General features: G+C 37.0%; 1 protein-coding gene across 1 annotated transcript; it reads left to right on the forward strand.

Moving 5' to 3' along the window:
- The first annotated feature begins 4,690 nt into the window (after window positions 1-4,690).
- On the forward strand, window positions 4,691-10,822 carry LOC117916201 (carbamoyl-phosphate synthase large chain, chloroplastic). Its single transcript, XM_034832111.1, has 3 exons — window positions 4,691-6,557; window positions 7,627-8,319; window positions 8,997-10,822. The coding sequence occupies exons 1-3, from the start codon at window positions 5,241-5,243 to the stop codon at window positions 10,545-10,547; spliced, it is 3,561 nt and encodes a 1,186-aa protein (XP_034688002.1). The 5' UTR covers window positions 4,691-5,240; the 3' UTR covers window positions 10,548-10,822.
- The last annotated feature ends 2,240 nt before the right edge of the window (window positions 10,823-13,062 follow it).

Raw genomic sequence — 13,062 nt, forward strand, 5'->3', positions numbered from 1 at the left:
AAAATACTAACTTTCTTAAAATCCAATTTTGAAGTTGACTCATCACATCTCTATATAGAGTTGACTACACTTCAGTATCCTATGTATATTACAATAGGATATAAAAATTTAGGTCTATGACCTATTATTCACTATATGTAGACTCTTTATAAATTGATGTTCGTAATCTAATGAATTATATATGAGTTATCAACTTTTAAAAATTACCTCTTTAATATATGAATTATAGATCCTCCTATTATGTGATTAATTGATATGTTTTAGTTTATAAAAAATGTATATATCATATTCCACTAAAGGAATTACTACGACTACAGATTTTATGATTACATATACTTAGGATCACCTAAAAGGATACATTGTCTCAATCCTATGAAATTTCATTGTGCTTACCTTGAGTATACATGTTGTCACTAGTCTTCATCAAGAGTAATCTAATCCATAGGGATATATGACGACCTTCGAGTCGCACCCATAAATCAAAGTCACTAATAACTTTAACACAAGTTCAGTATCCTCTCAAGGTTGATAGCCCATACATTATAGTAGTTTAATGAGGTTATGACTACCCGATGACTAATGTCATGATGACTCACTATTGATTATATCCGATGTATAACCAACCATACACATCAATGCACTTACCATGGAAACTCATTATAATGATCAAGATTAGTCATCCCTTTAATTAAGAGTGCATTATAACATTAAATGGATTGTCTAAATCCATGAACCAATTGTGAATAAATTATCTACTTGTAAGAGACTCATAACTTCAATCTTTCGTATGACCCTTACCACACTCAAGTCATGTGCAATGCAAGAGATGTCAAGCCTAAATACCCAACATATATAATACATAAATGCAATAGAAAAAGAAGAATCAGAATAATCCATTTATTGCTACATCGTGTCATACTTTTAAGGACTCTATCCTAAAACCAATCTTTATTGTCTAATTGATATTGATAAACCATGACCATATTCTACTATAATCCCATGGCTACACTCCAAGAAGTATAACATAGTAAGCTAAGACCCAAAACTTATTATATGTCCTGTAAATGGGTCCCTCCATGATAATGGTTAATTCAAAGAAATGAAAAGATTATCTACCTTATTAATTAACCATTTATACTTTTGTTGGATCTTTGACTCATCAATATATGACCACTTACTAAAAAGATGCAAAAGTTCTTTTAATAAAACACATCCCTTTTATAATGCATATATATATATATATAATAATAGAAAAATATTTCACAAATCATTTTGTTTGGATGAAATCATTAAGCTTATATGCTTGTGATCATACATTGTTAACTAAGAGTCTATTTTCTACATAAATTCCTTTGTTGAATCAATGAACCCACAAACTCAAAACAATTGTACTTCTATTATAAATCTTAAGATCATCCATACGTAAATTAAATTGTACAATGCAGGAATTGATTGTTACTTAAAAAGAACATATTTTAAATAATAATTCTCATGACTTTCACATCTTTTGAGTAGTAATTATGCCTAAAACACTCAATTAACATGTTTTTGCCCTTATAAGAGTTACTAACAAGTTTTATGAAGTTTTGGAGTCATTTCAATGTATGATTTTGATAAATTGGTGACAAAAGAGATGAATCAAATTGAAGAGAATAAATAAAGTTGATGATGATCCAAATGCATAATGAAAGAAGTAATGCAATTAGTTTAGACTGGGATTTGGAGTTGATTTGGAGGTAGTTGAAGTGGAATCAAGAGAAAGAAATAGAAGAAATGGCAAAAGGAGTTGAAAAACTATGTTTTTCTCATTTCGTATGAACATGCGGAAAATTTGCACAGTCATGCGAAATGGACCAAAAGGGAATTTGGTTGCAGCTCAAAGGAGAAAAGTGAAAACCGATTTTGCATGACCATGCGAAAATTTTGCACAGTCATGAGAAATGCCCCAGGAAAGCAAAAATGGTACTAATGAATTTTCCACTTTGCACAATCGTGCGAAATTGTTGGAGCTCGTGCGAAGTTGCATTTTTTCCAGATTTATTGGTGAAGAAGCCTCCGGAAGACTTCTTAGATGATGCCAAGTGTCCACTTGACCTTAGCCTATAAATAGAAACTTGATTTACTCATTTAGGAGACTTTTGATACATTTCTAATTGTAAAACTTTCCAAATTTCCTCTCTCTATAGAATTTTCTACTTTACTTCATTTTCTTTCATTTTCTCGCTAGCCAAACATGCCTTGTGAGACCAAATCTCCAAGCATGAGTGGCTAAATCTCGTTTTTCTCAGAGGAGTGATGATCTAGAGGCAAGATCTATGGTGAATTAGAGAAATGAGTTTGAATTGCAAGGACAATTTAATCCAATTGATTGATTAATTGAAATTTGAGGATTTTTCTCTTCAAATTGTCTTGGATGATTACTACAATGTAAACTAGGTAGATTCATCAAATTCTTAAAGCTGATTTGATGAGATTGAATAGTTGCATTGTGTGAATCATTGGAAGATAATTTAAGATGAGTTGAATATATGATTTGAATTTACCTCTTGGATTAAATGACCTAATTTGAAGAGAAATTAAATCTAGACCTGAAACTAAATCAAAAATCGGTTTAGATGAAAATTTAGATTTTCAATCTAACTTGATGAAAATTAGATCTCAATATATATTCACCATGGAAATTGTTTTCTAGAAAATCCGAACTCCGAGAATTTCATCTCCTATTAATTTTCTTTTATTTTACATTTTATTTTTCTTATCAATTTTAGACCATTGTTAAATTGATTTTTTATTATGAATTTTCAAATAAATTTCACTTGATCACAATAATTTCTTATCCTCTCATTCAAGCCTTAATTACTGGGAATAATCCATCCTTGTGGACGACACCTAAAAACCACTATACTACGGTAGTTTGTACTAAAACCATTTTTAATCAGGTAGAAGCTACTCTAAAATAGTGAATTAGGTTATAAATTTTGTTTTGATCTAATAAATGACGAAAAATCCAAGCGATCAGGAACTTAGAATCAATTAATTCTTTCATAATTAAAAACACTTCCTATCTAACATACTAATCAATCTTTAACACTTTATGAAAGTCATTTTATGAAGCTTTCTAATAAGCGATTCATGTCCAACACAAGTGCCAATGTAGAAGTTGTGAGCTTAACCACTCTTATGATTAAGTCAAGTCACATTGTATAATATAATAGCTATGCATTGCAATCAATCAAAAGGGATTGATCACTTTCTTTTATGATTGTAAACTAATTTTTGGTTTGTAAGGAATTGATAACAATGAACTCATGTATAGGTTTAATGCTTTCCACCATGGTCATTTACAAATCCAAACCTAGTCACTCCAATGTATTATTCATATATTAAAATAGATATAACTTATTCAAGATATAAAATGAAATGTTAAATAGAGTTTTTTTTCTTTTTATACAATATCAACTGTTAGAGTTTGCGTTGGAGATTAGTTCCTTTAATACCAATGATAATATTCCCTTATGATAACCAATTTGGTCTATTATCCCAAAAAAGTCCTTCTTAAGTTGATATTAGGACTAGTAATAGATAGAATGAAGGGATTTGCCCTTTGAATCCTTTAATAACAATAGGTGTTGTCTAATATGAATAGAAATTTATTCTTTGCCTCTAAAAAATGTCATTTTCATGGGTGTGGAGGATGAAACAAGGAATTTATTCCTTGGATTTTTTTTATGTCAACAAATGTGTTTTCATTTGTGGTAAAAGCTTCTTCATATCTTCCGTCCTCTCCAAAGTACTAGTTGTTGATACTTGTTGCATCTTTCTAGTGAGGTTGGTGTGTCCGGTTATAGATGAAGAGATTTCTCATAAGTCATAACTAGTCATGTCATGGGACTGTAGCTTGATATTTTTTTTCAAAGCCATTTTTACTTGATTGACTAAAATATGAAGTCCTAAAGTAAAAGAGATGAAAATCAAAGGAGTTCCCATCAAGCATATTCGACAATGAAGTTTACAAGATATGAGAGACAAAAAAGGCTTTTGTTTTGTTTTGATTTTTTACTTTTTATTTTTATTTTTTTGTCTGAAAAATGTAAATGACCAAGTTGAATGCACTAATGTCATCCAATTCAAGCTCTTAAATTGATCCTAATTTAAGGGTGAAAATCACGTGCCACCAACTCCAGAGCAATCAAGGGGCCGGGTAGTAGGTATGATCATACCTTTGTTGTGGGTTTGGTCATGGCCTTAAGAAATTATTAAAATAACACTCACTTTGCAGTTTGATATTCTTTCATAAATGGGAAAAACTCTATCTTGTGTAAAATACTAAAAACTCCTTGAGGATAGTGTAGAATCTCCATTCTCCACTTATCTTAATAAAAGAACTTACGTCAAATAATCATACAACAGCTACCCACATGGCTGGTGAGAGTGAGCAGCTGAGTTACGCTTCCCATCCATTGGGCTATTCCTTGGAAACGATAATAGATAGGAATGGTCACTTTATCTTAGTCATCTCGTATCCGATCCCCGCTGTTATTTATCACAAAGCATTTATTCTTATTTTAAATCTATCTTAAGAGTGAGATAAATGGGTACCCGAAAAAATCAGTCCTATATTATCATCCAAGTCCCGATCAAAGAAACAGTCAATCCACCCATGATATGGGATCGTGCATTGTTTCTTTTACCTTGAAAGAGTGATGCTCTCAATTCTCCTGCCATCTGACCTGAAATTGAATAGCCAGAATTCTCTCTGTTTCTACCACCTGGACCCATGGTGGTTACTTTGACCTTGAGCCTTCACCTCTACTGTAACAACTCCCATCTTCTGGTTTTTGTTTGTGAACAAACAGAAAAAGGAAAATTGCCCATATAAGAAGCAAACGAAGTGGTGTTCAACAAAAATGATCTATTTTTCTACCCAGGGAAGAAAACTTTTCTGCTCTTGAAGGGATTGGGTTGGGCTTGGGCATTGTATTTGGGTTGGCCCCTCAAAACCCAACCCAAAACCCTGGGTGGGGAGACAGAGCCAAACCCTAATCGCCTAGCTTTTGGGTAGCCATCATGTGCTGATACTCGTGCTGATACCACTATCTCCACCAATATCCCACTCATTTCACCCGGTAAACGCCGTCTATATTCTCTTCAGACATCAGAGATACTTCCTTTCTTTATTCTCACACTCAAATCTCTACTCAACCCCAAGCTCAAAGCGTTGGCTCTTCCTCTGACTAGACATGGGTTTTTGCATGAACCACCCTGCAACTTTCTCCGGGAGATCCATTTCTTCGTCCTTGAACCCGTATTCGTCCAACCCCACATGTTTCCGTATTTTCTTTTACCCGAACCAGCTCCGGACTGGGTCGCGGCTTGTGGGTTTGGCGAGGTTGGCGAGCCGGGTTCGAGCCAGCCCGGTGCGGGCTGAGAAGGGTGTTGGTAGTGATTCCACAAATGGGACGGCGGCTTTCGGCGGAGCACCGGCGGGAAAGAGGACGGATTTGAAGAAAATTATGATACTTGGGGCGGGGCCGATTGTGATTGGGCAGGCATGCGAATTCGATTACTCCGGAACTCAGGCTTGCAAGGCTTTGAAGGAAGAAGGATATGAGGTTGTTCTCATAAATTCGAACCCAGCCACAATCATGACTGACCCAGATATGGCAGACAAGACATACATTACTCCAATGACTCCCGAGTTGGTCGAGCAGGTGCTCGAGAAGGAGAGGCCCGACGCTATATTGCCCACCATGGGTGGCCAGACCGCGCTAAACCTCGCGGTGGCATTAGCGGAAAGTGGGGTTTTAGAGAAGTATGGCGTTGAGTTGATTGGGGCGAAGCTCGAGGCGATTAAGAAAGCAGAGGACAGAGAGTTGTTTAAGCAAGCAATGGAAAATATTGGGGTCAAGACGCCACCTTCGGGAATTGGGACAACTCTTGACGAGTGTATGGAAATTGCGAATTCAATTGGGGAGTTTCCATTGATCATTAGGCCTGCGTTCACGTTGGGCGGAACCGGAGGTGGGATTGCTTACAACAGGGAAGAGTTTGAGGCGATATGCAAGTCGGGGCTTGCTGCCAGCTTGACGTCTCAGGTTTTGGTTGAGAAGAGCTTGTTGGGGTGGAAGGAGTATGAGCTCGAGGTGATGAGAGACTTGGCGGACAATGTGGTCATTATATGTTCCATTGAGAATATTGATCCAATGGGGGTTCATACTGGGGATTCTATAACTGTGGCACCTGCTCAGACCTTGACTGATAAAGAGTATCAGAGGCTTAGGGATTACTCTGTTGCTATCATAAGGGAAATTGGAGTTGAATGTGGTGGTTCTAACGTGCAGTTTGCTGTCAATCCTGTTGATGGGGAGGTGATGGTGATTGAAATGAACCCAAGAGTGTCGAGGTCCTCAGCCTTGGCTTCTAAAGCCACTGGTTTTCCTATAGCAAAGATGGCTGCAAAGTTGTCGGTTGGTTACTCATTGGATCAGATTCCAAATGACATCACAAAGAAAACACCGGCTAGTTTTGAGCCTTCCATAGATTATGTGGTGACAAAGGCAAGTGTCTTTCTCCATTCTATTGTACTAGTTATTTATGCTAATGTTTCTTTGTTAATTGTTGTAGTATTTGGCATTTGAATATTTTCATGTCATCGATGTTCTATCTAGCATCGAGACATGCTTAATATTCCGTTTTGAAATCAAGTAATGGGTAGCAATGCGTATCATTATGATTAACATTTGAATCCTTATTTGTGTTTGTATAACGTGCCAAATATATAGCACTCTTTTTGGATTTTCATGATGTGAATATATAGGGCTATTGGACCTCTTGATTGATGGTTGGTTTGATAGAAGTGCCAACCGTATTCCTTTAGCTTTGTAGCTGTACAAGAAGTTTGTTTGGTTGATTAGCTTATCCTCTTGCCTCTCAGTTGAACATGTTTCTTAATGGAATCTTAATGGTTGATTTTTAGTTCTTATTTTATCTAGTCAGAAGCACCTTTTTTCAATGAATTGCTTTTGGAGATTCATTGCCCTCTAAAACCTTTTTCTTGTTGGTTCTTGTGTGCCCCTTTTGTGTCTGCATCGGACACTCGAAGCCTTGAAGCTGTTTTGAACATACTGCATAATTGTGATATGATTTTGTTGTCTAGGGCTCCTTGTAAATATAAAAGCATTATCTGTCAAGACTTAATTTCTATTTCTTAATGTTCTACAAGATGCTTGTGTGGTCCATGATCTTTTTTTTTTTTTTTGTCCCTAATTTTTTCTCAGTAGCATGCTAATTGACTTGGTAAAGAGCCCCCTGAAATATTGCGAATCTTTTGAATCCATCATCCTTGTCTTAATTATTTATTAATCAAGTTCATATACAATTTCCTTCTAGTGGTTTTTTCTTGAACCATTCCTTTTTATGTCTGATTCCATAATCTGTCATACATTTTCAATCAATCAGGTCTAGGGTGTGTGTGATTGTCTAAATTGAAACATCTACTGATTAGCTTTTACATGTAATGGCTTATATGTAAGCAGAGAATCATCTGCCCCCCTCTTTTAAATACATCTAAGTAGATTTTTTTACTTACACATATTTTTCTTCCCTTCTATTTACATGATCATGCAGATACCCCGGTTTGCATTTGAGAAATTCCCAGGTTCTCAACCAATATTGACGACCCAAATGAAATCTGTGGGTGAATCCATGGCTCTAGGCCGAACATTCCAAGAATCCTTTCAGAAAGCAGTTCGATCGCTTGAGTGTGGCTACTCTGGATGGGGTTGCGCACAGCTCAAGGAAATGGACTGGGATTGGGAACAATTGAAGTACAGTCTCCGAGTCCCAAACCCGGATCGTATACATGCCATATATGCTGCAATGAAGAAGGGGATGAAAGTGGATGATATTCATGAGCTGAGTTTCATAGACAAATGGTTTCTCACTCAACTTAAAGAGCTGGTAGATGTGGAACAATTCCTCTTGTCTCGTAGCTTATCTGATCTATCAAAGGATGACTTCTATGAAGTCAAGCGGAGAGGTTTCAGTGACAAGCAGATAGCTTTTGCATCTAAATCTACCGAGAAAGAAGTTCGATTGAAGCGGTTATCTTTGGGTGTCACTCCAGCCTATAAGCGGGTTGATACCTGTGCTGCAGAGTTTGAGGCTAATACTCCCTATATGTACTCTTCTTATGATTTTGAATGTGAATCAGCTCCCACTCAAAGGAAGAAGGTTTTAATTTTAGGTGGAGGACCAAACCGGATTGGTCAAGGTATTGAGTTTGACTACTGCTGCTGTCATACATCCTTTGCTCTCCAGGTATTTGTTTTGCTTCTGCTGTTTGTAGGCTATTTATGTTCTCTTCTTCCTATGGTTTTTGGTCTCCACATGCCTCTTGTTATGTGAACCTGGGTCCATTGACTGCACATGGGCTTCATTGTCGCTATCAGCACTCTAAGCAATAGGTTGACCTGCTAAATGTGATTTCAACTGAAAATTTATTTTTGTGAAATTGTAGTACTGGGAAGGGAACCTATTCTTCATAATCTATTGTCTTAAGTGAACATCACCAATTAAAAATCCACAGTAGTTTCATGCAATGCCATATTTGCATGAATTGGAATGTGTTAATTTGGTTGCATCAACTGTAGTTGGATTGAATTGGACTGTTTTAATTTGGTTGCATCAACTGTGGTTGGATCACTAATCTCGAACCTGATATTGGCACAGATTGGTAATCAGTCTGCTATCAGCCTTAAGCAGACTGAGTTTAGAATTGATTCACATCGGATCCTTTTAAGTCATAATTTAGAATTGATTTATGTAAAAATAGGAATTTGTCCAAGTGCATGTTGATTGGATGGTGGGAAAAATGGTACAGGCTATATGCATAGACATTATGGCCTTGTTTGCCATCACATGGATTCCCTTTAGTTATAGCCTTATGCGTACATTGCCTTAAATTTGTTAATTTAATTTAATTTCTGTTTGCGCAGAAAGCAGGATATGAGACAATCATGATGAATTCAAATCCTGAAACAGTATCTACAGATTACGATACAAGTGATCGTCTCTACTTTGAACCGTTGACAGTTGAAGATGTTCTAAACACCATCGACTTGGAACGACCTGATGGCATCATTGTGCAGTTCGGTGGTCAAACTCCCTTGAAGTTGGCTCTACCTATCCAGAATTACTTAGACGAGCACAGGCCCCTATCTGCCAGCGGGGTTGGGCATGTTCGCATTTGGGGTACATCACCTGATTCCATTGATGCAGCTGAGAACAGAGAGAGGTTCAATGCAATCCTTAACGATCTAAAGATTGAACAGCCAAAAGGAGGCATTGCCAAGAGCGAAGCTGATGCTCTTGCCATTGCAATGGACATAGGCTACCCGGTTGTTGTCCGGCCTTCCTATGTGTTGGGTGGGCGGGCAATGGAGATTGTGTATAGCGATGACAAGCTTGTGACCTACCTTGAAAATGCTGTTGAGGTGGATCCTGAACGTCCTGTATTGATTGACAGATATTTATCCGATGCCATTGAGATTGATGTTGACGCCCTTGCTGACTCCGAAGGTAATGTGGTGATTGGTGGGATAATGGAGCACATTGAGCAGGCTGGGGTCCATTCTGGTGATTCTGCTTGCTCACTTCCCACGAAGACCATCCCTTCTTCATGCTTGGACACAATTAGATCATGGACTACAATATTAGCAAAGAAGCTAAATGTGTGTGGGCTCATGAACTGTCAATATGCAATCACAGCTTCTGGGAGTGTTTTCTTGCTTGAGGCTAACCCTCGTGCATCCCGTACAGTCCCATTTGTGTCCAAGGCAATTGGTCACCCATTGGCCAAATATGCTTCCCTTGTCATGTCAGGGAAGTCTCTTCATGACCTGTGTTTCACAAAGGAGGTAATCCCAAGACATGTTTCAGTCAAGGAAGCTGTTCTTCCATTTGAGAAATTCCAAGGATGCGATGTATTGCTAGGTCCCGAAATGCGTAGCACTGGTGAGGTAATGGGTATTGATTTTGAGTTTCCTGTTGCATTTGCCAAAGCTCAAATTGCTGCTGGACAGAAGCTACCAGTTTCTGGCACTGTGTTTCTCAGCTTGAATGACTTAACAAAGCCCCACCTTGCCACAATTGCCCGGTCATTTAGTGGCCTTGGATTCAGGATTGTTTCAACTTCTGGGACAGCCCATGTTCTTGAACTGGAAGGTATCCCAGTTGAGCGAGTTCTGAAGATGCATGAGGGGCGGCCACATGCTGGTGATATGATTGCTAACGGGCAGATCCAGCTGATGGTGATCACAAGTTCAGGTGATACGCATGATCAGATTGATGGACGGCAGCTAAGGCGGATGGCTCTTGCTTACAAGGTTCCTATAATAACAACAGTTGCAGGAGCATCGGCAAGTGTTGAAGCAATTAAGAGCTTGAAGTGCTGTGCCATCAAAATGATTGCTCTTCAGGACTTCTTTGACATTGAATCGGAAAAGGAGAGTACTAAAAACGTGCAGTCGGCGTCTTCACTTCTTTGAATTAACTAGGCATATCTGGTTTGCACCTGTTCCTTCTCTTCTTCTATTTGATGTTTTTCTAATTTGTTTCTATTAATGTTGTTGGAGTTAGCCTTTGTTTTTTTTTTCTTTTCTTTCAAGTGATTTGTTTAAATCTGTTTCTTTTGCACTTCAGTCTTGTTTCTCCTTGGTAGATGAGACTGATGAATTATAATTTTGGCAACTCTGATATTGGGATCTTATGTATTGAATGTAATATAAATAGCTTAGAATTTCAGATGCCATTATATTTTGGATGGAACTTTTTCTGTTGCTTTTTCCATACTGTAAAGACATCTAATTAAGTTTAACTTCTGCCGAAGTCCTAGCACCAGAGGGTCGAATCAGGATCGTCTTTTGTGAAAAAGAGCTGTTTCCAGGCTGTGGTCAATTGCTTGATTCAGCAACACGGTGTTGCAACTCCTGTAGACTGACTTGGAGAAAGTTTTTGTCATGGGTGAGGCTAATATTCCTAGTGGCTATACTTGGATACATCCTAGACCTTACTTTGATGTTCTTAGCTATTGAAAAACCCAGATATGTAGGGCCAGAAACAGTTAAAAGCAGAGGACTACAGATTGGATTTTGTACCAAAATCCCTTAATTTGATAGATTCCTTTAGTTTCTAGAAGCCTAACCATGGAAAACAATTTTTTATTTTTTTAAAAAAAAAGTTTAAAAGAAAAGTTTTTTCTGAAAGTAGAACTTTGTTTTTTACAACATGCTTGTGGGGTTTCAGATGTTTTGTTATGACCCTTCTGGAAATACAGGACAGGAAGGAAAGTTTGAAGCAAAATCAAAGATAACCAGGGCCTCAATAAGTTGTTTATTGTGGAACTTTTTTTTACAATATGCTTGTGGGGTCTCAGATGTTTTGTTCTGACCTTTCTGGAAATACAGGAAAAGAAGAAAAATTCAAAGAAATATGAAAAAATCACCTAAACCTCAATATTTTGGCTTCTATGTATGCAAGATTATTGCTCTGAAAGCACTAAGATAGGTCATTCAAATGATTATTCTTAACACAAGTTCGCAAGCTGTAAGATATGATGTCAAATGACATAAAAGGTTTGACTTATATTTATTGAGTATCAATTAAGGCAAAGTAATGGATTGAGTCATTGAAGCACCTAAATGATGACTTTTAAATGAGATGATTAAAACCCGATCCAAGAATATGCTTACAGGGAATGAGGGAAGTTCCCAGGCGGCAAATAATAATGGGCAATGGAATCTTCGGTCTAAAGTTTGAACATCTGGGTACGTTGAACTCATACCAGGGTGGACAGCTACTAATCCAATCCTCTCCCAGTCTCCTGTCAAACTAGGCATAAAAATTATATTGTATTCTTCACAGCCCCTCTACACCCCAAAGAGTATGAACAAGGTTTGTAAGTGTAAAGGGACAGGCATTATATCATTTTAGGGGACATTCCATTGACGACCAACTCCTCCTCCCGAAATATGCCTCTGCCGCTATGAGCGCCGGTCATGTCCTAATCTTCTCTACAAAACATCTGACCTTTTTTTTTTAGGGGGCATTCCATTAAGGAATCCAACCATCTAAGTAAACATACATGTGTCTGTCAAAGTAAGCGGCCACTACACGGTACCCTTCACTAATCTCTAAATATAGAAACATTGATTTTCTTCTTCTACGCTCCTAATCTTTTCGGGGTTTGTCTCATACACGTGCTTTTACGCTGTCGGAAAAGTAGTTCAAACGACATCATCTCCTCAGCCAAGGATGGATCTCATAGTGGAGACACTACAAATTTCTATCTTTTTTTCTTTTTTTTTTTAGTTCTTCCCATCGTAGTGGTTGACAGCATAATTCTATGTCTAAACCTTTGAAAAACAGACCTTAAGATATTAATTAAATTAACAAAAATGAAACGGCAAAAAAAAAAAAAAAAAAAAAAAAAAACTCAAAAGGATACATCCTTATCTTCATTCCACGGAAAATGGTCAAGCCGAACCTACCTCAACTATATAAGGAAGACTTTCTAGAGACCATGAATGACAAGAGCCATTCATTCAAATTATTTTACAGATAGCAAGAGGAAGAGTGTTGAATTGGTGCATTATAATATGGGGTTAAGTTAAATTATTGCTGACAAGTTCTTCATAAAAATATTTCTCCTAGAAAAAAGAAGGTTTATGGGTGGATGTCCATGTCACAAAATAATTGATCTGCTATTGTCTCATCATGTTGAATTTTACTTCTTATTATAAAGAAGAAATTTGGTAGGATTAGTTGACTATTTCTATACTCATGAACCCTTCCATCAAAAAAGTCATCATTGCGGGTTTAACAAATCGAAAGTTTGACAGTATTTTTACTTCATTGTGATTCGTTTCGTAGTGTTTTTGAAAAGTGTTTTTAGGTACCAAATGCAATCTAGGCTTTTTCTTTGAAAATGCTTTTAAAAAAATCACTTATAAAATATTTTTTAAAATACATCATAAATGATCTTTCATATTTTAAAAAATGTTT

Source organism: Vitis riparia, chromosome 6 (assembly GCF_004353265.1).
Source record: "Vitis riparia cultivar Riparia Gloire de Montpellier isolate 1030 chromosome 6, EGFV_Vit.rip_1.0, whole genome shotgun sequence".
Lineage (NCBI taxonomy): Eukaryota > Viridiplantae > Streptophyta > Magnoliopsida > Vitales > Vitaceae > Vitis > Vitis riparia.

Bases quoted from the DNA above. Each gene is read 5' to 3' on its own strand.
- LOC117916201 (XM_034832111.1), top strand. From the start codon at position 5,241: ATGGGTTTTTGCATGAACCACCCTGCAACTTTCTCCGGGAGATCCATT. The intron at 6,558-7,626 runs GCAAGTGTCTTT...ATGATCATGCAG, and splicing joins TAGATTATGTGGTGACAAAG to ATACCCCGGTTTGCATTTGA. The intron at 8,320-8,996 runs GTATTTGTTTTG...CTGTTTGCGCAG, and splicing joins ATACATCCTTTGCTCTCCAG to AAAGCAGGATATGAGACAAT.